We start from the raw sequence: 23,098 nt of genomic DNA, 5'->3' as shown, positions 1-23,098 counted from the left end.
GATCCCTACCGGGTGCAGGGGAGGACCCTTACCAACACTTACCGACACATCTAGACCCATCGGCACTCGTGACGTAGCCACGAGGGCAGGTGCATACGTAGCTGCCCACTGTGTTGGTGCACTCGCCCCCATCACAAACGCCAGGGATGGTGCTGCACTCGTTGATATCTGAAACACACACACATACATGTTTACACGTGCATTTTCAGAGGTGGTAAAAGCCAGATGGGGGGCCAGCTAAAGGCAGGAACCAAAATAACAGACACAGCAACAATACTAACGACAATAACAATTGCAAGGTATAAAGCTGGAAGGTGGTCCTTGGGGGGATTTCCATATTACACTGTATAAATGTGTTTACCTCCTGGTATGTACAGTGTATTGAATCAAAAGGAACAATACGGGATACCATGAACGGTATGACACATTCCCTTGTGTGGACCTTCACAGACTTTTAAAGCAGTCACACCAGCTTGAAATCCACTCTGTTGTATGATCTGAATGGAACTATCCAGTGTATAGAAGGAGTTGTGGGTTAATGGGCAATGCCAAGTTTACACAGTAAAGCAGGACTTGACACTTCTTTCCTTTGATAAAATAACCTCAGTGTGATTGAACGCATCACTTTAAAGATAAATGAGTTAATGATTTGCTCGTGTGTCAATGAAGGCTGTAGCGACCGGCCTCACCACTCCTTGTTTACACAGCATTTAACCCCTTCACTGCATCCATTTAAGCAATCATCTAGTGCAGAACAACACAGCTGGGCCATGGAGACAGAATCAGCATCTTGACATGATAACCTGTAGTAGAAGCTACTTATAGTGCTTACTGAGCGTATTCATGTTTTTCAACTTTTCCTTTGTAGTATACACTCCTGTTTTGAGTACTGCAATGAACTATATAAAGTGTTAATAGAGCAAATGAGAAAGTCCTGTCCAGCGGAGCACAGTGTGGCAGGAGCTCACCAGAACAGATCGGTGGAGTACAACGTTACAAAATGGAGACGTGAACGTCAGCAGTAAAGAACTGCATCTTGGCAGGGTGTTTTGTCCCACTGCATAACACTCAATGACTTTCAGTGCTTTATGATGCTGAACTGGCAGAATTCCACAAAGGAGACAGTTTTATGATGTGATATATTTATTTGGGTATATACAATTAGGTTTATTTAGTAAAATGACAAGATTGCAGTGTGAGGGCGGAGGAGTGAAGTAAGGGTGGCTGTGGGAGAAAGCCATGACCCCCTCACTGCGACTGCTGAAGGGCAGGGTGCGCTCTGGGGTTTGGGAGTGACGCACGAAGTGGTGAAAGGGCCCCATAGCCCTCACGTCCGCTGACAACCTGCACCCCTATCCTGCTGAGAACAGCCCAGCTACACTGGTGGAAAGGCACTACTGAGGGCTGAGCAAAACCCCACGAACAGTGCTAGACTTTACCCAGCACAGGCTATATTGAGAAGGAAACGGCTGCCACCTGAATAAATGGCCTTTCTAAAGGATTCTGAGTCTATGTAATGTCTGCGTGTGTGTCTATTTGCGTGCAAGTGTTCGTGTTTGCATGTGTGTCAGACACTCAAATGAAAGGGAAGGGTCCTCTTTTATTACCAGTGATCTGTTCCTGCTCTTACAGCCTTCCAGCTGTGTTCAGACTCGGAACAGCTGTGTGTGACGCTCAGACGGTACACACAGTGAGACCAGTGGACAGGAATGGAGGACAGAAAGCCACAACGAAGGGCAGCCAGACCTATATGTTCCACACAGGGTGTCAATAAAACAGGTACAACATGTGAACGATTCCTGAAGCATAAAATGCCCTTAGAAACAGTAAGACATCATCTGTTTATTGCTGAATTATGCTGCTGATAGACTGTTCCTACAGATCTAATCTGTTCTGGGGTGGGGGAGGGTATGGGGATAGGTTCTTGCTGATATTACCGCTATGATTCTAAGCAGAACACGTCACCTTGTTTTTTTGAGAAATCTGACCATTTTCACAGTTCTGGATGGCCTGTAGCAGTACAGTATTTAAGAAGTCCTTAAATAAGTATCATTTTCAAGAAAGCAAAACTGATAGCCCCCTTTGAGGTTAAAAAAACAGCCCTCCCGCACTCCACGACTCCCCACCAGCACAACAATGCAACGCGCCTGCCCAGGAGGCGATTTACAACAGTCTTCTATTGTGCTATAATTACCCCCTGACCCCGCCCCCTGCTCCTTGCTTCGTGCCTCACCATACCTCAAAGGCCACTGATCCCTTTTCCATAGGCCCACAGTCTCTGTATGGTTAAGGCTCCGTTCAGTCGTTCAGCCTGGCGGCCTCATTAAAGAAGGCTTTGAAAAAGGCAGCTGACCCTCCACCTCCTGACAGTGTTTGACCCAGCTGCCACGGCACCCTGGCATCTTGTGTGACCCGCACAGCTTGCCAGGACTCAAGAAGGCCAGTCTGGGGGTTTATCAGTCTACTCGAGGGGCAGTGGCCTCTGCCTGCAGCGACAGGCTATTACAGGAGAGGAATGCAGCACTCTCTTTCCATGACCAGCATTAGCACAAGCAGGACAAGTTGACACCGAGGATCCGCTTCTTCCCTTGCCACCACACTTGACCGCACACACATGCACACAGACTCACACACAAACACACACACATACATGCACCTATGTCTCCCTGAGTCTGCAGCTGTTTCACTTTCATTTCTCAGATTACCACTCTTGTACAGTGTCAGTATCTGTGTAATACCAGGTCTTAACTCCAAACCACAGGCTACTGTCTCTGACTCATGGACTTTGTGTGTTACAAACAGTGATTACTTTTACTACTACTATCTTATATGCACTGGCAACACTGATGCAAACAAGCCCTCAAAACAAACAAACAAACAAACAAACACACACACACACACACACACACACACACACACACACACACACACACACACACACACACACACACACACACACACACACAGTGTTTGAACTGCTTGTCCCATATGGGGTCGCAGGGAGCCGGAGCCTAACCCGGCAACAGAGGGTGAAAGGCTGTGGGGGGAGGGGACACGCCCAGGATGGGACACCAGTCCGTCGCAAGGCACCCCAAGCAGGACTTGAACCCCAGACCCACCAGAGAGCAGGACCCGGTCCAACCCACTGCGTCACTGCACCCCTCTAGCCCTCAAAGTGAAAACTTAAAATATTGCTAGGTGTCCAGTCTGACTGCATAGCAATCATGTTCCACACTGATCTGCAATGACATTCTTTTCGTTGCTGTACAGCTTTGGTGGTTAAAAATGTGCGCCTACCTATTTCACTCACTCAATTTCAGAAAATGCCAGTCCTTGTCAGGATCATGGCAGTCCGGAATCTATTTCACATCTTCATTGATGTTACATCAGTTTCATCCAAAGTCACTTATAGGTGGGAGTGGGATTTGAACAAGCAGACTTCAGAATAGATGTCCATGCCTTTCATCACCATACTTCCTGCAGTCTGCTTAACATACAGCCCCAGATGGACACCTAACATGCCTTTGGTGACTCACCCTCACACTTCTGGTTGCTTTCACTCTGTCGGTGTCCAGCAGGGCACTTGCACTCGTAGGAGCCAACGGTATTGATGCAGTTCCCTCCGGCGCACAGGCCAGGGATGGCCTGGCATTCGTCCACGTCTAGCAGCAGACACATAACAGCAGGGAAAAGGGAATGACCATTAGCACGCAGCACAGTAAGAGAAGTATAGTATATGTATTTCCAGTTGCACTGTGAACTGAATTTATCAAAAATGGCACTAGCATAGCACTTTCCATTCAGGGAGTAAGGTTGAAAATGCGCTTTGCCTTTGTTTACCAATGTAGGCACCTCACTTTAATCTAATTTAGACTGGTTAAAGGAACATGTTCCATCTGTTAGTAAAACAGGTCGCCCTCTGCAACTCGAAAAATCTTTTCCCAAGAAGAAGAGAGGAGCCCCATAAGCACAGCTTTGCCCTCCTAAATACATGGATTCACACCTAGTCCATCTATGGAACAGAGGAGCTGCAACAGGAAAGCGGTATTTATTAAGCAACATCATGATGTTTAGTTTCCTGCGAAGAGGGACAGCACTCATCAGCTTGTCGTGTTCCCCCATCGTACGCCGATGTCTGTGTGGCAGAACCCGGTTCAACACGTTCCACTGTTTGACTATGAGGGGGCAAATGCAAGCATGTGTTTCCTCAGAACAACGTGACTGATCTCATCTAGAGATCTTCAGTTGCTGAGTTGCAGCAAATATGGGTTTCTCATTGAAGTGCTGATTATGGTACAGTCCACCTGGGAATGCTGCATCAGCAACGTACAGGTCAGTACTCTTAAACAATGTACTGTCATGTTACTCTGGGAAAGAAAGCTCTATGACTAAAGACTTTGAAGTGTTATACTGTGTGCTCACTCTTTACAACAATGAAAGGTCTATAGAGCACTCTCTCAAACTAATGCAATCGCACACATGCGAGGAAAGCGTTTTCATTTCAACTTTGGCTATCGACACTGGAAAGATGACGTCGTCTTGCACCTTCCAATAGGAGAGCTGCGAAAAAAATGCTTTGCTACTTAAAAGGGTTCTGACCGATCGATGAAGGGAAATTCACGTTAACTCATTGAGCCAACACTTTTACCAGCTAAAAGCTGCTTGCAGTTACCATCCCATTTACACAGCTGGGTAATTTCTACTGGAGCAATTCAGAGTAACTACCTTGTTTAAGGGCAGTACAAAAGGAGGTGAAACTTGGTTGTGCTAGTTCAAAAGCGATTGCTTGAACCACTACACTATCTGCTGCCAACTAACAATGGAAGCAAGTATCGCTTAAAAACGCAATACTAATAAGTGGTTTGCAATCGCAGGGTTGAGGTAACAGCTGTTGCTGTGTGGATGTGCATGAATATACCCTGCATGGTAACTAATCACCCAGACTAATTCATTTGTACTAATGCCTCCCTTTACCAAAAAGGACTGAGGCTTTCGTTTCCCCTGACAGAGCACTGATACCAGCCCAAAATGGTCGAGACACACTGCCCCCAGGGCAGGGGTATGGTGTGCCACACACTGCTATTACACTGGGTGCAGTTTGTACACTGCATTTCAGTGTAACCCCAGTGACAGTCTTTTAAGGTCCAGGTGAGAGGGAACAAAAATGGCAGGCAGAACTTCCTGCGAAGATGGGGCAGACAGGGCTGTCTCGGCCCATCCCTTTTTGTGTGCCAGTCTGGCGTGGCTCACCCTGGCAGGCTCCACTGCGGATGTTGGGGATGAAGCCACGGCGGCAGGGATGGGGCTGGGCGGGGCACATCTCGCAAGGGTGGCCCCAGGCACGGCCAATGGTGGCGCAGCACAGAGTCTTGGTGCACACGATGCCGCTCAATTGACCCTGGCACATCTGGTTGCTGACCTGCGTGAAGCAGGGTCCAGTGCGGTAGTCTGTGGTGAAGGAGAGGGGCAGAGCACAATGGGTGAGTAAGTCGATGCAGGTTATTGCAGGGGGCAGCAAGTTTACACCAGGCCCAGAACACTTGTCCAGTTACTACTTCTTTGTGCTGGTGGTGGTTGTGCGTTGGCATGTGGGAGGGAAGGAGCACAAAATCCCAGCAGGAGGCACTTGCAGCTCTGAGGTGAATGCCTGGCAGCAGACCTGTGCGTGTGCTCCTGCTCTAATTTGTGTGAATTTTTGTGAACCTACTGGGAGGCTCTTTGCCGAAGTAAATTCCATGTTAGAAGAAGGGCCTTATTCAAGAAACCAGGCCTGTTTTGTTTCTGAGCTACATTATAAGAACAACGCGTAATAGGGGGACCGTTAACAATCATCATAAATAAGGGGTTTCTTGTGAGAAACATTCCTGTTAAGGGTCAGGGAAGAACACACTGTCATTTGGAATCACATTGCATTGTAAAGGGAGAACAGAACCACTCAGAGTGTAAGCAAATTATGGACACAAAAAGCACAGTAAAGTGTCTATATAGACAGTCACACTGCTTCAGCTCATGTCAGAAACAACATCTAGTCTTGTTAAACACATTATCCCAGCAAGCAGAAATAATGTGAGTTATATGATGGCCACTTAAACTGAAAATGAACGGTCGCCTTGTTGTGCATACACACTGACTGCTAACTGGTGTGTGGAATAAAAGTGCAGATGTTCAGGTGTTTGGCGAGCTTGGCATTTGGATTGCAAACGTTTGATCACCAGTTGAAATGACATCATCAGTGCTTAATGCATGCTTAATGGAATAAAAGTGCGTCTAACATGCTTAGTCAGGTGACAAGATAATTATGCGAGTAGAAGTGACTCCTTTGTTCAGATTTAAGAATGAAGGTAGTATTTGCAATCCACCTCGTTCCATGTGGCAACATTTCTTTCCTGGGAAAAATTAGGTAATCGAAATCCATCCCAAAAGGAAAAGAGTTCAGGCAAAGTAGGTCAAAGTCTGCACTGAGGAGGGGAAGATCCTTGCTCCCCCTTTCTCGTACCCCCCACCCCCGGGTGTCCCCTTTCCACTGTTACTTTCACCCGTGACCCGGCAGATCTTTCTTGGGCAATTTCATACAAGGAATGTGAGTCGTCGGTGAGATACAGTGATGAGTTGGCACACCACACGTGATGCACACCTGGGCCTGTTTAAGAACGGCCAATCGGGGACTGGCCTGAGGCCCACATATGTCCAGCTGTGCCCCGAACTTATATTCACCTCCTGATGTCACACAAGGACCCAGTCCTTACTGAACACACCATGTACAAGTGTACTTCCACCAACAGGAGAGGCACTGGAAACTGTCTCATTCACCTTCTCTCAGTTCTGCTCACCTACAATGCTAATGCTCACGGTACAGGTCAATACAACCAGTCCAGTTTGCTGATGCCAAAGCTATCACACCGATCTTTCTAGATAGGTGAGCAAAAACTGTGAAAGAGAAGACCAGCCTAGGCCGCCTGGGGAGACACGTAGCAAAGGCAGTCATTGACAGTGGGGACTCCACATGTGGAAGAAAGACATGTAGGGATTAGGGATTTAGCCACTGGACTTCCTAGGGCTCTAAGTACCTCCTCCTTAGCCTGATAGGTGTCACAGCTAGATGACAGCCAGGGCCAATGCCAGCAAACTTCATCAGTGCCAGCAGACGCACACTGGGGAAAAACAGTGCACCATACAGTAGCGCCCTGTTTAAAGACTTGCGCTTAGAAAAGATGAATCAACTGCAGCTGGGGGTTTGGCTACAAGGGAAGGCGACACACAATATGTGACACACAATCCTGCAGTGCAGGGCATTTGACCAAGTTGACGTGCCACGATCTAAGCATATACTTCATCTCTAAACAGGCTGGGAACATGGCGGAGCACCGGATATTCACCACATTCGGAAGCAATTTCCAGTGATTACAGCCGAAATTACAGCTCTATGAATCAAATTTTGTTCAATTTTACATACATGAAACCCCCCAGTTTTCATTTTTCCACTTTTTTCATCCCCCCATTGTGTCACTTCATTGTTTACCTTGCCTGTTTTGCCCAGCAAACACTACTGCCTTCTGTCTCAGCACTTCATGCAGCTCGTATTGCAGCCCTTTTTCACTGTAATCAAACAAGAAGTGCATCTGAGCTTTGTGACAGTAACCAGATACATAACGCACAGAGGAATCTATGAGGTATATGCCAAGAGAGACATACACCCCCCCAATCAATAGTTACACTAATTAAGCTGCTACATTCTTCTGTAATATGGGATTTCAGTGAATGCTGTAATTTCTATGAATCACTATAATTTTTAGGAATCCACAATTCAGGCAGAAGTTAAACAGCTGTATACAGTTCTGTGGTGCACAGTTTAAAAAATCTACAGTGAAGGACAAAGCTGATTGTTCTGTGAAAGATTTAAGTAATCTTTAAACTTGCAGCTCAGATATCAAACACACAACCCATTGAACTAACTGGGCCCAACATTAGCCTTTCTCATGAGGTCTGAAAGAACGAAGGCTGATGTTAAAAAATTCAAGCTTGTGACCCTTAATTGGACAAAAGGTTTCATTTAACATCCCTACATCATTTTATGAAACATTTCTTTGTATTTAGCAAATCTGAGCAATTTGGATTTTGCGTCTCAACTCAGCAGCGCAAGAACAGAGCCACCATGGGTTCGTTTAGCACATTCTATGTCGAGCTGTCAGCCTCCACTGTTGCTAGTTTACTCATTTCACCTGTTATAATCTTGACAATCATGGTCCCGTTTTGACTATTAAGTAAAGCCAATTTGTTTGGAGTTGCACTGTTTTCATTGATCCCTTTTGTCTTTACTGTTCCAGCTTTTTTGCACTAAAGGTTAAATTAATACAGAAAAGTTACTCAATACATATCAAATGTACATGTGTCTTGTTTGTGCTTGTTTGTTAAGAGTACTGTGTTTTATACTGTAGTTGCAGAAGAGTCGAACGAGCCAGGTAGACAGTCATACTGGGTTATAGAGGTATATGGGGTTCATGAAAGCAAAACAATCTTTTACATTGAAACCAGTGGTAATTAGATTCTTCATTTCATGAGAATTCACCTCACAAGAACAAATGGTCTTCATAAGGCAAAGGAAGTGTATTGTTGAACAGAATTTATAGTGTTCCCCTTTAGTGTGTAGGCACCTTTTCTAAAAAGAATGGTCGCTGATGCTGCGTCTCCCTTTTCTTGACACGGGCAGCATTTTGTGGGGTCACGCCACGTTGCCACCCCTCCTCCCACAAAGGCTCTGCCTTGCAAATGTTGATTAAGAAAACTCTTTCAGAAGTGAGTGGAGGAAACCACGGAGTCAGATAACAATCTTCACTGATATGAAGCCTTGTTTGACATGGAAAAGCTTGCAAGTCGACATTCATCAGAAAGCATAGAAAGGAATGCAGCAGCATTCATACATGTGACAAAGGAAAGTTAAGTGTGGAACATGTGCTCCTGAGATGTGAGTAAGAAGTACTACACATTTAATTTCAGGAAGTGCCTATTGTTTTTCAGATTTTTTGCTTTTAGCCTTTTTTGTAATTTTCAAGGAGTACCGTGCACGTCCCACGCCCTATTTCCACACCACATATTGGTGCCCCTTAAAGATTTCCTCCGTTTTGTGGGTGCAAAGGAAGTCTGCTTTCCCAACAACACAGAGAGAGTCTAGCAAAGAGACTGCAGAGCAGCTTACTGGCACATTTGCTAACAGATAATGGAGAAGACTGATGTACCTTCCAGTCCCTGAAGCCCTGAGATGCTTCAGCGAAAACAAGTAAGAAAAAAGTGTTGAAGAAAAACATGTAAAAGGAATTAATATGGCTTTCCAGTGTTTATCTGTCTATTTATTTATTTATAACTCTGAATGCATTCTTATTTTCATTTAAACACCATTTTATTGCCCAAGATGTCATACATTTTCCAGTTGTATATGAAACGAAACACTAATGACATAATCAAAAAAAAAGCCACAAGTTCCCTAGGTGAAGTACCAGGCTCATTACCCCCTAAATGCTTGAGTTCTACACAGGAAGCCCTGTTGCATGACCCTCACAAGGCCCCAGCATTCATAGTCCTCGCTCTGAAACCACCACCACCCGGCCCCCCGCCTCCACCATGGGGAATTGCTTTCCAACATCCACACTGGAGCGGGACAGAAATAGAACATCCATTCTGCTGGTCCTTTCCAAACAAACTCCTTTCCATCACCTCAGTTCTGACGTAAGGCCTGTATCCCAGAAAAAAGTAGAATGGACAAGACTACACAGGACTGAGGCTGGGAACAGTACCGGAGTTCCAGACACTCCAAGGGCCCGGAGGTATATCGTGACACACTGCTTTTCATTAATGACAGGGCTCAGAGAGAAGTGCAGATTACAAAGCTAAGGGGCCCCTGCAGCCTGCGCTATAATTCACCTGCCGCCCTGTGCACTGCCTTTCACCAACAGCCAAAAAGCCCCCTCCACCTGCCCGCTCCAAGCAGGCATGGAATCACAGTCATCCGTTTGGAGTGACTCCCGGTCGTACTCACCCCAACGCTGCAGCACGTGGCTCGGGTCAAAGCGGCAGCTGGCAACGGAGATCACCGTACAACTTGCGGGACAAATCAAATACAGTTTTTCTTTCAAATGACGTTCAGTACTGTTCCTTAAGCCCTTTGTTTATTTAAGACTGAAGAATAAACCCTCACTGTTAGAGATTCTGTTCTGTTAAAGTGCCCAAAGAGAGATTTGTCACTGTGTCTAGGTAATTGTCCTGGATGGAACAGAGAATGATAGCGAAAGGCACTGGGGGTCATGTACTGCACTGCCCTCTGGAGCTACTTGGCACCAGAGGTGGGAGACTGTGGGGGTCTGCTTGTGCCTGGTGGCCTCTTCTCTGTCCTTGGCTCAGAATAGAGACTAGACTGTTTGTGTTAGCTCGAGCCTGGCTGTGTGTACACAGCTGGGGAGTTCATTTTTACACCCCCAAGTCCAAACCCTAACCCAACCTCCTTCTCTCCGCTTCAACCACCGCAGCCCCTGACTCCACTCTCCTACTCTATGCCTCGTCAGGAAATGTCTACAGTATTGCTGAAAAAAACGCTTTCTGGTCCCTTGTTTGTTGCCAGATGTCTCTAAGTTGCTCTCCACTGTGTTGTGTTTTTCAAAAAAACAAGCATGTAGACGCACGGGGGGAAGTGGGGGATGTCCAGGAATGGAAAAGCTCTGTGGAGGGGGTTTAGGGGATTCACATGATGTCTTCACTCTTGCAGCTTGGCGCGGCAACACTGGGCCCCCTGAATGTTTTGGCAGAAGCGACGGCACTCCTCTAAGATCCACTTGGGGTTCAGGCACTGACACCTTTGGTAGTAAAGCCACTGAAACCTGTTCTACTGATATCAGAGCTGCTTAATTACTATGCCACCATGCCACTGCTTCTCATTTGATTCCAGCCCGGTTTTTGTGCTGTATCCCACCAAGAACACTTTCAGACTTCATACTTAGAAGTCCTGTGCCTAAGATTCTGCCTGCAGCCAAAATGACAAATACCTACAAAACACTTCAGATTGTGCCTTTAATACGCAATAAAGCAGAGCTACAGAAGGGTTGGACTCTTACCACTGGGGAGTTGTTCAAGTTAGTTTTTGGAACGTATTAATCATCTACTGCTAAGAAGTGAAATAACAGGTATGTTCAACCTCCATTGGTTCATTCTCTGTCAGTTCAGTGCAAAGTTGATGCAAAACCCTGAGATCTAAAGATGAAGAATGGAATATCCAGGGAAGAGATAGTTTTGCAGGATGGAAATGAAGTGTTTACAGTTTATAAGCAGTGCCTATAGTTCCGCTATGGTGTGTGTGTGTATGTAAACAAGCACGGGATGGACTTACCTCTCTCACACTGTGGTCCGGTGAAGCCATACACACAGGCACACCTATTGGGCCCAATGCAACGCCCGCCATTCTGGCACCCATTCTCACAAACAGCTGTGGAGAGATGGAGGCAACCATCAATATGAAGAGGAATAATTGGAAAAGGGAACATACTGGGGGTGGGGGTATACTCACGCTGCCCGCAGTGGGTGCCCGTGTAGCCCTTCTGGCAGGAGCATGTGTCATCATTGCAGGAGCCTCCATTCATGCACCTGACATTGCAGGACTGTACTATATTGGGAAAGAGAGAGACTGAGTTCAGGCAGGGTCATCATATCCTTAGATTTTGCTAAACCTCTGATGTCCATCAAGTGAGTTGTTCTCTATGGCTACAGATCATTATGGACTCCAGTAATGGAGGAAACAGAAGAGATTTGCCAGTGTCTTCTTCCATACATCTTTGTAGGGTGCAAACATGGGGATAATATGCAAACTCTGAACATGCTGAGCTGGACTGAAACCCCACTCTAATGGACAGCCCATAGCAAAACATGAGGCTGCCCATCACAGCGTAACACTCCTTTTTCTTAGATCTTAGCAGACCATGAGTCTGACCAGCTTTGAAGTAACATCACTTGTCTTCTTAAACACCTTCACAAATCATTAAGCTTACTGTCTTTGTGGGATGCTCAGGAGTCTTCTCTTAGACCTTAGGAGGCAACATAAAGCCTGATTCCTACCAGCTATTTGACAGTCAAAAGTATCATGAAAAATTATTTGTTTTTCTGAATAGCATGCAACAGTTTATGAGTGGTAAAGAGCTTGTTATTTATAGGTTAGCTCACGGTTTATTTCTATGCCATAAAAATACAGCTACTTTCAGTAAACCTAACATTCCACATTTTAGCAGCAGTTAGAAATTCAAATAGAATATATCCATTTTAGGAACACATCAAAAAGGGTGTAGAGCAACTTCTAATATGTACTTCCCAAACTATGAGTAACGTTTTAATTGTACTTAATTATACTGTGCATAGTGCTGACTCACTGTTTTGGAAAGCATTTATAGAGAATCTAACACTTAAGCTGTACGACTGTATCCGTCAGTGTGTATTTTATTTAATGGATACACTTTGAAACCTTATACCACCCATAACTCTCAGAGACTGAAGCTACACAGCAAATGCCCCTTTCTTAAAAGTTGGGGTTATGAACTAATTAAGGTCATGCTGTTTAAAGTCTGTAGTAAAACTTGCACTGGATGACATGAACATCTGATATGAGTTTCCCAGCATCTCTTTTGTAACGTGTGCTTTGTGGATGGAAACCTTGTCTATACAATGATAGAAGCAGTCCAAGCAATTAGTTAACACAGCCACTGAGATTCACAGACTTACCCTGTACTATGTTTTTGCAAAGTATCTGATCAAAAACTGACTAAGTGCCATTATGAGGAGCAATTTTGGAGAGTTTTCACTATTTCAAAGAAGTGCTGGATAGTACCAGGGTATCAATCCATAGCTGTGTTTCACCTCAGCTACAGCTAGTTCACCATTTTAACCCATCTCACCCTACAAAGGCCAGAAAAAGCCTTGTCAAAAGACAAAACAGCAAAAACCATAACTGTTAAAAAAAACAAACTAACCAAAAGACAAAGAATGTATGAAGAAGAATAAGAAAAATCAGGACTGTTGAATGATGCAGAAAAAAGCAGAGACCATGGGTCTAATGATGAATTCAGTCCTGGTATGTTCTCACACGCACATCACATGTTGTAACTGTGAATCATCTCTCACAAACAGGCTAGAGAAGTCCAGCAAAGATTATGTCTGCAAAAACACTGATAGTGATTTTCGTCAGCACGTAAATTGGGCTTCAAACTTCTCTGGGGAGTGGAGGAATTGTGTCTCACACATTTGGGTCAGAAGGGCCACATAACGGGCCTGACAGGGCCAGGTGCGGCTGACAGGGCACAGTGTCACCTGGATTGGTGCCAAGTACTATGCTTTACGGAGCCTTCCTTTCATTCCTTGGCAGCAACTCTGGGCTCATGCCACATCCATGCAACAGCCAATGTCAGAAGCTGGGTCAGTATAGTTTAGACATCACTCCCAGCATCTCCCAAGCTCACATTAGCTCAAACTTCTATGACTAGGACTTACCTGCGGATGCCGCCCCGCAGCTGGGGGAGAGCTGCCCATTGGAGCAGGTGCACATGTTGGGCCTGGAGCAAAAGCCATCCCCACAGGAGTTCCTGCAGATTGCTGGGAAATCAGAGGCAGGCATGATAACATTAACATACACATGCACATACACAGTGGAGGTGAACTCCCCACAACAAAGCATGAGGGACAGGACCAGAAACACCATCCAAAGAAAAACAGCAGCTATTTAAAAGAAATCCTCTGGGGCATAACTTTGAAGCATGGTAAAAGCGTACATATGATCTCAATTTTCTGCGTTAAAACTAACAACAGGCATAGATGCAGACACTGGTTCTCCAAGTTTCGCCTGTCACTTACAGGGAGAATTCATGGCTTCTAAATGATGTTATAAGACTAAGAAAACAAACGCAGCCTTAAATTCAAAATCTTGGCTTAAATTCCAATCTTGCATTCAGCATTCAAAACCTAGAGCGGTATTGTTGGCATTTCTGTGCTCCCTTAGGCCGGATCATAGACTGCATAGCGGAGTAGTACTTACGAACAATGCACTGGTTCCCGCCAGGCAGAGTCTTCCACCCTGGGCAGCAGTAAGAGTGGAAACGGGAGCCACACACATTGGGCCTGAGGCAGAGTGAGAGACGGACAGAGCTGAGAATTTCAACCACATGTAAATGGGATGACCTTCAGTGCCTGCCATCTTCCAAATGGCTCATAATTACAGAAACTCTTCTCAACACATACTTGAAGGGACATTGTAGGTACATACCTATTTGGCTGGAATTAAAACCGAACTTCTACAAAACATACGGTGTTTATAAACCTTCCCCCTGGGCCCCTCTGCTCTCCTTACAGAGAGCTTTTCTTTGGCTACCAGCCCTTTTTATGCTCTAAAAAAAACTAAAAATTTGTTCTGGCCGATAAAAACAACGTCCTGATTTCTGACACATGCAGAACATCTTATATAGCACCTCTGCAAGCCAGATCACTCACATCTCTCTGTGAAAAACACAGTCAGCTCAGTCTCCCTTCCTTTGGGGCATGCTAAATTGTAATACATACAACAGATTTCTTGACTATATTAAACTAAGGTTTAGAGCAATAAAAAATATATTGTACACTCTGCTTACTTTCCCAAAAAACTAACTAGACCCACACTGTTGGGCTAATATCTAAACTATACACACACATTGGCTGAAACCACTTGTCCTGAATAGGGTCGCGGCAAACCGGAGCCTAACCCGGCAGCACATGGCGTGGGGCTGAGGGGAGAAGGGACACACCCAGGACGGGACACCAGTCCACCACAAGGCACCCCAAGCATAACTCAAACCCCAGACCCACCAGAGAGTGGGACCTGGCCAAGCCCGCTGCACCACTGGGCCCCCCCAAAAGCAATGTATAGGCATAGGTAAAAGAAATTATCCCTCACTGATCTACTCTTTGATATCACTAACTGCTTTGATAAGTTTTGTAAAATACATATTTATGAAGCAATTTGCTAATGTAATGTTCATCCTTCTATTTAAAAATTCAACAGCAGTTAATGCCGGAAGAATCCAGCTGTAAAGTGGGTAATTCTGACATCTGAATGTCAAGTGGCTCTCCAACCACATTACCAGATGGCACTGGTAGACAGAGCGAGAGAGAGAGACAGAGCGAGAGAGAGAGAGAGAGCGAGAGAGAGAGACAGAGCGAGAGAGAGAGAGAGAGAGAGAGAGAGAGAGTTGTGGGCCGGTGGGGGAAGGGACACGGTGGAATTTACAATAAAACAGTGGTGTGGAGAGAGAGACTAGTAGGAATGGGAAAGCGATCAACAAAATGGAAAAGAAGAAACAGACAATACATTGCAGCAAGAGATGTACCTTTACGGGATTTAAAAACCTGAAGGGTTTTAAAAATACGTGAGACAGAACACAGAACTTTTATTCGGTATAAAACAACAGATTAACACGTGGAGGACTATTCTTCTATACAGCATCTGTGTAGCAAGGCCCAGACTTGCAGAAGTTCACTGAAATCTGGATATATAAATATTTAGGGGATTACTCGTCTGGCTCAAGCGTTTCCTCTCTTCTCCTTCAGGCTGAACTCTGTTCCTTTTTACTGTGTGCACTTCTGCCCCCCGGGATTGATCTAAATATTGAAACGTCATGCTGTTTTCGGCACTCAATTTAAAAGGGATTAGCTCTCCTGACTCTATCATTGCCGAGACGCTTTGATGTAGCCATAGAGTCCAAGGCTCCCTCTCATTAACTTTAATAATAATAACAGAAAGATGGGTGCACACTGGGTGAAAGCAGTATTAAAACAGAAAGACGAAAGGTCGCAGTGAGGCCTTTCCTGTAGCCCCCTGAGTGGTGTCTGGTGCTGGGGGGATTTCAAAGACAGATGGAATACACTGGTTTGACAGATGCTGGAGATGGCCCTTCTTTCAGTTGCGCAGCCCAGTGGCATAAAGAAGTGCCAAGAGACAACAGCATTATGCAGCAGCTCCCTCACGGTAAATGCATGATGAGGAAAAGAAGCACAGTAAAATGTCTGAGCATGGGCACAACTCTCCATACCCACACAGGGTCTCCACTATTTCTTTAGAGGAACAATTACAGGCAGGTCTGGAGATCTGGAGATGTTCTAAAGCACTTGGATCGCTTCCCCAAAACATGGAGCCGTTTGGCCATCAACACACTGGAAACAAAAACAAACCAGGAATATTGTATAGGGAAGTAGCTCTGCATAGACTACATTCCCAGGGTGGGGTGGCAGAGACACAGTACTACTGCCACAGGAACTTTGCAGGAAAATTTAAAAGACCAAGTTCTCTAAGAAAGCAAAAATAAAGGCCCTTCACAGAAAATCTGTATAATGGAGTGTCTGGGAAAAAAAAAAAAAGAAGAGTGATACAGCGATTCAGAACCTACAGTTTCTCGGGGTCAAACGTCACTGCAGAGGCATCTGATCCCAACTGATCGACGGCCACTTCATTCTGAGCTAAACGACTGCATGAGATGCTTTTGTTTGGCCTGATTTTAAAGGGCTATGCTGCTGCAGTCTTTTAACCTCTTCTTTTTGGCCCAAAGGGATTTCTTCTTGGCTGGAATTGTTCTCTTGTTGTCACAACTCTGGCTTCAGCCCTGAGCTCATTACACTCAGGACAAGAGTTAGTCCCTCTTAGTCTCTCAGTACTTCTAAGGGAACACCAGTCATCTCAGGAAAAGTGTACTCATTCACGCTTTCATGAATGGCCATAACACCATTTGTTCCTGAGATGCTGACTGTTTATATTTCAGCTTGGACTTACTGTTTCTTTTACTGCACTAAGGTAAACTAAAGCCTGGTTAATGATATTTTACTTCCATATATCACAAGCCTCACTCATGTAGGCCTACTTTTTTGCATTGTTCAGATGAGTAAATGTATTTACTGAACACAAAGATCCCATCAGGTTAACAACAGCTAATATAGTTGGAAGTTTGACTAGTTTTTGGTGTGCATATAATTTTTTTGGTTAAGCTGCATCCTCTATATGTAGATAAGCAAGCAGCCCAACTGGTCACTGAACAACAGCAAAGGTGTCCTATTGCTTTTCCCTTCTGTGGAAACCAGCAGCCAGCATGAGGCAATAAATTTCACACTCAGATATTGGTCACATGAATGTCAAGCCTCTCCAGACAAATGGAACCAGCCCATTGGTCCACCAAGCAGAACTGACAGTGGCTTTGGAAGAAACCTGATACTCCAAATGCACTCCTCGGTCTTCAAAGGCAGAGTCAGGCTAACCACATCCCAAGTGCTTCATCTGAGCTCTCTGTTGACTGCTTCACTCAAAGGGGCCACTTGGCAATACCACCCAAAAATTGGTTCGTTCACTGTAAATCATTATTGGCAGCCACTAGCATTCACACATACACTGGCTGAAGGCGCTTGTCCCAAGCAGGGTCACAACAAACCGGAACCTAGCTGGGCAACACAGGGTGCAAGGCTGGAGGGGGAGGGGACACACCCAGGATGGGACACCAGTCCGCCGCAAGGCACCACCAGCAAGACTCGAACCCCAGACCCACAACATGGTAGGCCATGGCCAAACCTGCTGCACCACCAAGCCCCCCTACAAGCATTCATTATGTACAAAATCATTTTCCCTCCAGTGTCTACCCCTTTGAAAACACTCCCTTTAGTTTTTTTTATCAATATGATTTTAAAGTTCTCCTGGAATTTAGGATCTATAGAAAGAGGCCAAATTGGGCTTTGCCATAAGAGCCAACAGAGAAGACCAAATGAATCTCACCACAGTAACAACATCTAATAATGCCTGACTCTGGCAACCACAGCTTGTTGGGCCAAAAGTTGCTCAACATTATTACTGGACTGCAACCACAGGACAATGTAATGACATTTCTAGGATTTTCCTGCCACAAGAATTAGCCCAGCATGATCTATGAACCCCTGTCGCATAACTGTGAAGATGTGAACCCTATTTTGCATTCCACTTTCCAAAATCTCACTTTCCTCTAAGTTAACATCAAACCCAGCTTCAAGAACTGTTCCACAGGGAACTCCAAATGCTGACTGATGAGTCCCAGTTTCTGGTTATGAATGGGCTCAGTTCCTGGTTATTTTCCAGACTCTGGAAACTACACACAATTTGTAGGAAATGTTCTTGCAAAGAGACGAAAGGGAGAGAAACAACCTTCTGTTGTAGATTTGGGTTAACACAGCAAGAAGAAGAGCATGTTAAGCCCTAGACAGTAGGTGTTCTATCTGAAAAGGGAATGATTTGATTTATCATGTAAGATGGCAACAGGCAGACGAGAACAATCTCGGTTTGGGAGGGTCTGGATACACGTCGGCCATTCTGACAAAGGGATTTAGACTCTATGCAATATGGTGTCTTTCATTTCTTGCAGTAGCATAACTGCACGTCACTGCATATTATTTTAAATGACTAAGTGCAATGTATAAAAAACAAAGTAAGACAGTGCATCAAAATTATAACGTGTCAAGCATAAAATAGCATATTAGTATAACATAAAATACCACAACATATTAGTATAACATAAAATACCCCATTGTGGACTTTTATATATTTTTGTAAAACACTTTTATCGAGGTCTCCCTTGCTATGAACCCAGCGCCTGCACCATCAATCTAAAGCACTCAGTTTCAGACACTATGTACACTTAAGCTAATATGACTAGTGGAATGACTAGTGGTGCAGGTTATGAAAATAACTTCACATGTGCATGTTACACATTATCCAATTTTCCTGCTGCATTGAAAGACATTTTTCTTCCTAACCATGAGAGGCTGCACTTTGCTTTGCTTTGTCACCTGGACCACAAGAAACAAATGGCTCTTTTAGTGACCCAGACTGATCAAAATACATCATTTCCTGCAGAGGTGGGCCAAGGAACTGTGTGCTGGAGATGATGAGGGGGTGACTGGAATAACTGAGTTCAAACTATCCAGAACAAAACATGCTTTGTTTTTTGAGCACAGAAAATACGCACCAAGCAGCTGCCCCACAGAAACTAACCCCCCACCCCCAGAAGTTTGGCAGCAATCATGGAGATTGCTATCTTTGCACCATTATCCCAGCTTATATCAGTGACATCAACAGAGCATAAAGTCATTTTTTTTGTTTTAAAATCACTCCTTGTGATGCTCACTGAATATTACTGAATTATAATGACAAAAAAGCTTTACAGACGCTGTATCCATGCGACAGTCTTCAAGCTTATTTAGTTTCCTTAAGTATGCATCATTCCAACACTCAAAAAAACCTTGAAATATTAAAAGGAAGCAGTTCATTCGTAATCACAACTCAGTAATTCAGGATGAGTGAAACATAAAAATTTCAGCAAACACATGACCATAAAAAGAGCCCTAGTCTGTCCTGACTTTTTCTCCTTTCTCCTTTAACGACACTACCAAGGATGTTGAACCTCGCTGTCATCCTGGGAAGGAGTTATGGTAGCCATAATTTGTCCTGAAAAAAATGAAAGCAAGGGCTTACCCCCGTAGTGACTCCTGACCCCTCCTTCGGACCCTCTGCACCTCCCGCTCATTGGAGGGACCTGTAAAGCGGTTGGCCTGGAAGTTTCCGTCCCCCTGGCCGTGAGCTGCGTGGAAGGCCGCCCAACACACAGCTGCCCATCCAAGGAGCAGCTTGCTCAGATTCCACATTCCTGTGTGCGCCTGCACCGCGTCACCTTCGCACACGTCTTGTCCCACCGGTGTCCTCCTCAGGGCCTTCCGTTCGCCTTGTCCCTCGTCCCTCGGTCACTCCAGCTTCAGGGGCAGAAACCCAGGAAATGAGGAATGAGACAGGTGAAGCGGATGCGTAACGCCTGTCTTTTTAAAAACTCATTTCCAGACATCTCCAGTCCCCTCTGGGTTGAGGGCATGCTTACACCTTTCAGGCTGAAATTTTCATGGGCGCTCAGACACATGATTTAAACACTCACCGTTCCTTCACACCACCCATTATGAGCGTAAACTGCACACAGAAAATCTATACAAAATCCAAGCAGAGGAGCAGCTGGTGGTATCCTGGTTAGCCCTTCCTGGACTGGAAGGTCATAGGTTCAAATCCCACCTCCAGCTACAGCGTCCCTGAGCAAGGACCTTACACTAAATTGCTCCAGCTTTGTATGAATGGAAAAGTTGCTTAACACTGTAAGTGGCCTTTGGAGGAAGGTGATAGATGAATGAGTGAATGTGAGACGGTCACGAAATTAAAGGTAGGGCGGCAGACGTTTAGGAGAAAAGCGCAGGAGCAGAGGTGAAGTAGCGGCTATTTCTCCAGCGGGTTCGGCCGTGCAAAGCGGGAGAGCGGTGTGTGTGAGGCGCTCAGTGAATGAGGGCGGCACCAACTGACACTCGGGACAAAGAAAAGTGTCCTTTTTAACCGTAACCCAGGTAGGAAGCGGGGGACACCTCCGAAGAGCCACATAACGCACGCTGGAAAGCGAAGGGCGGCGACACCACCGAGAACAAATCTATATTACTGGAAAGTTTCCTTGAAACGAATACGCGCGCGCGCGCGCGCACACAGACACACACACACACGGACACACGCTCCTGGTTGTAGAGAACTGGGGCACCAACGATGGAAAAAACACACCGAACAACTTGTTAGTGTCGCGGCTAAGGCGGCGGAATTGCGTGATTTCTTCACGTAAATGTGCGCATTCCTCAGTTTTCTTCACGTTAGCCGGCGCGTAAGTCATTTGTACCGCCAATACACTCTACTCCTGTATAGCTACTGCAGTCGACGTACCTTTGCTTACTTACACAGAGTTCAACCTAACGTGATTTATGCAATTAAATATAGATACATATAAAACAGATGGATTTGCATCCTCGACGACGTCGCCGCACTTTTTTCCTTTGTCCGAACCGAACGAATCTGCTGAAAATCATCATCACAACATGTGTATCGGTGGCACGGCGCGGACGCGTTTTTCACAAAAAAAGGAAATAAAGAGTGAAGAAAAGAAAGAAAGAAATTAGGAAAGAAAGCTAGTTTTAAATGTATTTGAACGCCTCGCGGGCACCGTGCACTTTTCCCTGCATTTCCGTCAGGTATTCGGCAAATGTTGATTCCCGCGCACACGGCCGACGCTGCGCGAGCGCTCGGACAGCGGAGGGAGAGGCGCGCGCGCGTCGCTGCGCGCGCTAGGCTACGGTACCTTGTAACGGTTCCGCTGGCTGGAGGCTCACGAGCCCGGGGCTGCTCTTGGAAATGGGCTACGGACTGGAGAATGAAGAAGTGAACTGTGGCCCTGCGACAAAAAAAAAGGGGGGGACGGTAGTGCATTACCCTGATTGGGAGAAGGGAGGTGCTTTCTTTAAGGCGCCACAGAAAGGGGGCTCGGAGGGGGGGCTGCAGCACTTTAGGGCAACCCACCGCATTCCTCAAGTCTCCCTCCTTCCCTCCAAAGCCCCCTCGAAAGAGCTCCAACGCACACAGTGACACACACACACACTCACACTCACTCACATAGTCACACTCAGTTGTGTCAACCTGCAGATGGAGGAGTCAAGCAGCTCCTGTGATGCACAAGTACAGACCACTACTGATGGATTTCAGCCTCCATTTTTGAGACTTTCTTTTCACGCATAAGGGTCAGGCGGAGCGCTTCTCCTCGCGCTGCCGTTCCATTCGCAGTGTTTCGCCATAGATGCTGAAACGTTAAAAAATGACAAAGCCCAGAAACCTTACTATGGGTGCTGGCGTTCGAGGGAACCAAAAAGTTCCATGGAAAGTTCTCTGCCCATATGCTCATTTCCATGCTTATCACCGTCACATTTTTGACCGATAACGCGAACCTTTGGAGCCCGTTAGGAGTGAGTTCGTAAGAAAACAATGCGACGCGGAACGAGATGTCACATTTCGTTGTGTTCACGGGCCTCCCCACTTGCAGTGTGGACATGTGTCCTGCCGCACGTGGCCGTAACCCTAAAGGCACGTTTCCCGGGGTGACGGAAGAGACCACATCTGTGATGTGAATTGACTGTGCAGCTGAGCATGTCCCCAATGCTGGTACCGAAACCCTTCGTGAGGTACGCTTTTGGGAGGGAGGAGAGTGCAGTTGTTAGCCTTGAGACACATCTTTTGTCCAGTTCATGCAGTTCTGGGGTCTTTTTCAACCTGAATGCGTCTTGCACTATGTGGTAGTAAAGCTACTTAGGAAAGAATTGGTGTTATTTTGTTTCCAAGACAATGCATCGTTTCTCAGTCTAAAAAGTGAACTCAGCCTTCGTGGTGGCGCTATTTATGTTCCTGATGAATCAAAGTAAATTGCAATATCTTTATGGCTCTCTTGTTTCAGTCAACAAAGTCACACACATCCTCTTTCTCGCCTTTGTTTCGTGCTGTGTCGTGTCATTCTCATCGAACATCGGGTCCACGCTTGCCTCAAATGCAAAGCGACGTTAAAGACATAATTTTTCATTAGTTTTTACAGCCTCAAAGGGTTTCGCAGCATCAGTTGCAAAATTTCGGGTGTGAACGAAATCTGCTCTCGAGGTTCCCGCAAATGTTCGCTTGTCCCCTTCCCTAAACAAAACCACATTCCCCTCCACCCTGTTCTGGGAACATACCAAAGCAGTGCCGTCTAGATCCATAGGGAGTGAGGAAAATCTCGGAATTAGCCGCCATCTCCATCTTTCCCGGTTCCTGTCTCTCCGGTTTCTGTGTTTGTTTTCATTGTTTTGGGCAACCAAAGGCAACTTCAGCTTCAGCTCTGCTCTCTTTCCACGCATCCTCAGAGGTTGCCCAGGACACGTCTTTAGTTCTTTCGAGGAGTTCTGCTGGAAGGAGCAGGATTTCGGGCCCAACTTGGACTTCCTCACAGAGCTTGTAAGAGCACAGGAACTCGTAACACTGCGCACTGTGGAGCTCGTAACACTGCGCGTACGTACCATCTGTGTGCTTTAAGTGTACACTTAGATTACATCTGTGTTCATAGCTCCCCCACGGTTTGTCACACGCTCATAACAGTTTGTTTTCCGTCCTGCGGACAAAAAAGCTACACGTGCTGTTCCCTACGGCGAACAGACACAGTAAATCGCTCTT

The 23,098-nt window shown here is 45.7% G+C and overlaps 1 protein-coding gene across 1 annotated transcript in view; it reads right to left on the bottom strand.

Moving 5' to 3' along the window:
* The window catches only part of fbn2b (fibrillin 2b), a 53,255-nt gene extending 30,600 nt beyond the window's left edge, over positions 1-22,655 (bottom strand). Inside the window, exons 1-10 of the mRNA XM_029254814.1 lie at positions 22,624-22,655; positions 21,210-21,302; positions 19,532-19,806; positions 14,057-14,139; positions 13,516-13,617; positions 11,549-11,644; positions 11,372-11,467; positions 5,251-5,448; positions 3,537-3,662; positions 43-168 (exon numbers count right to left, since the gene is read on the bottom strand). Of these exons, the coding sequence (XP_029110647.1) occupies positions 43-168; positions 3,537-3,662; positions 5,251-5,448; positions 11,372-11,467; positions 11,549-11,644; positions 13,516-13,617; positions 14,057-14,139; positions 19,532-19,701 (997 nt within the window). The 5' untranslated portion in view covers positions 19,702-19,806; positions 21,210-21,302; positions 22,624-22,655. The remainder of the gene's footprint in view (positions 1-42; positions 169-3,536; positions 3,663-5,250; positions 5,449-11,371; positions 11,468-11,548; positions 11,645-13,515; positions 13,618-14,056; positions 14,140-19,531; positions 19,807-21,209; positions 21,303-22,623) is intronic.
* Positions 22,656-23,098: the final 443 nt, after the last annotated feature.

The sequence above is a fragment of the Scleropages formosus genome, chromosome 9 (assembly GCF_900964775.1).
Source record: "Scleropages formosus chromosome 9, fSclFor1.1, whole genome shotgun sequence".
NCBI lineage: Eukaryota > Metazoa > Chordata > Actinopteri > Osteoglossiformes > Osteoglossidae > Scleropages > Scleropages formosus.
This window is presented reverse-complemented; position numbering and strand designations above follow the sequence as displayed.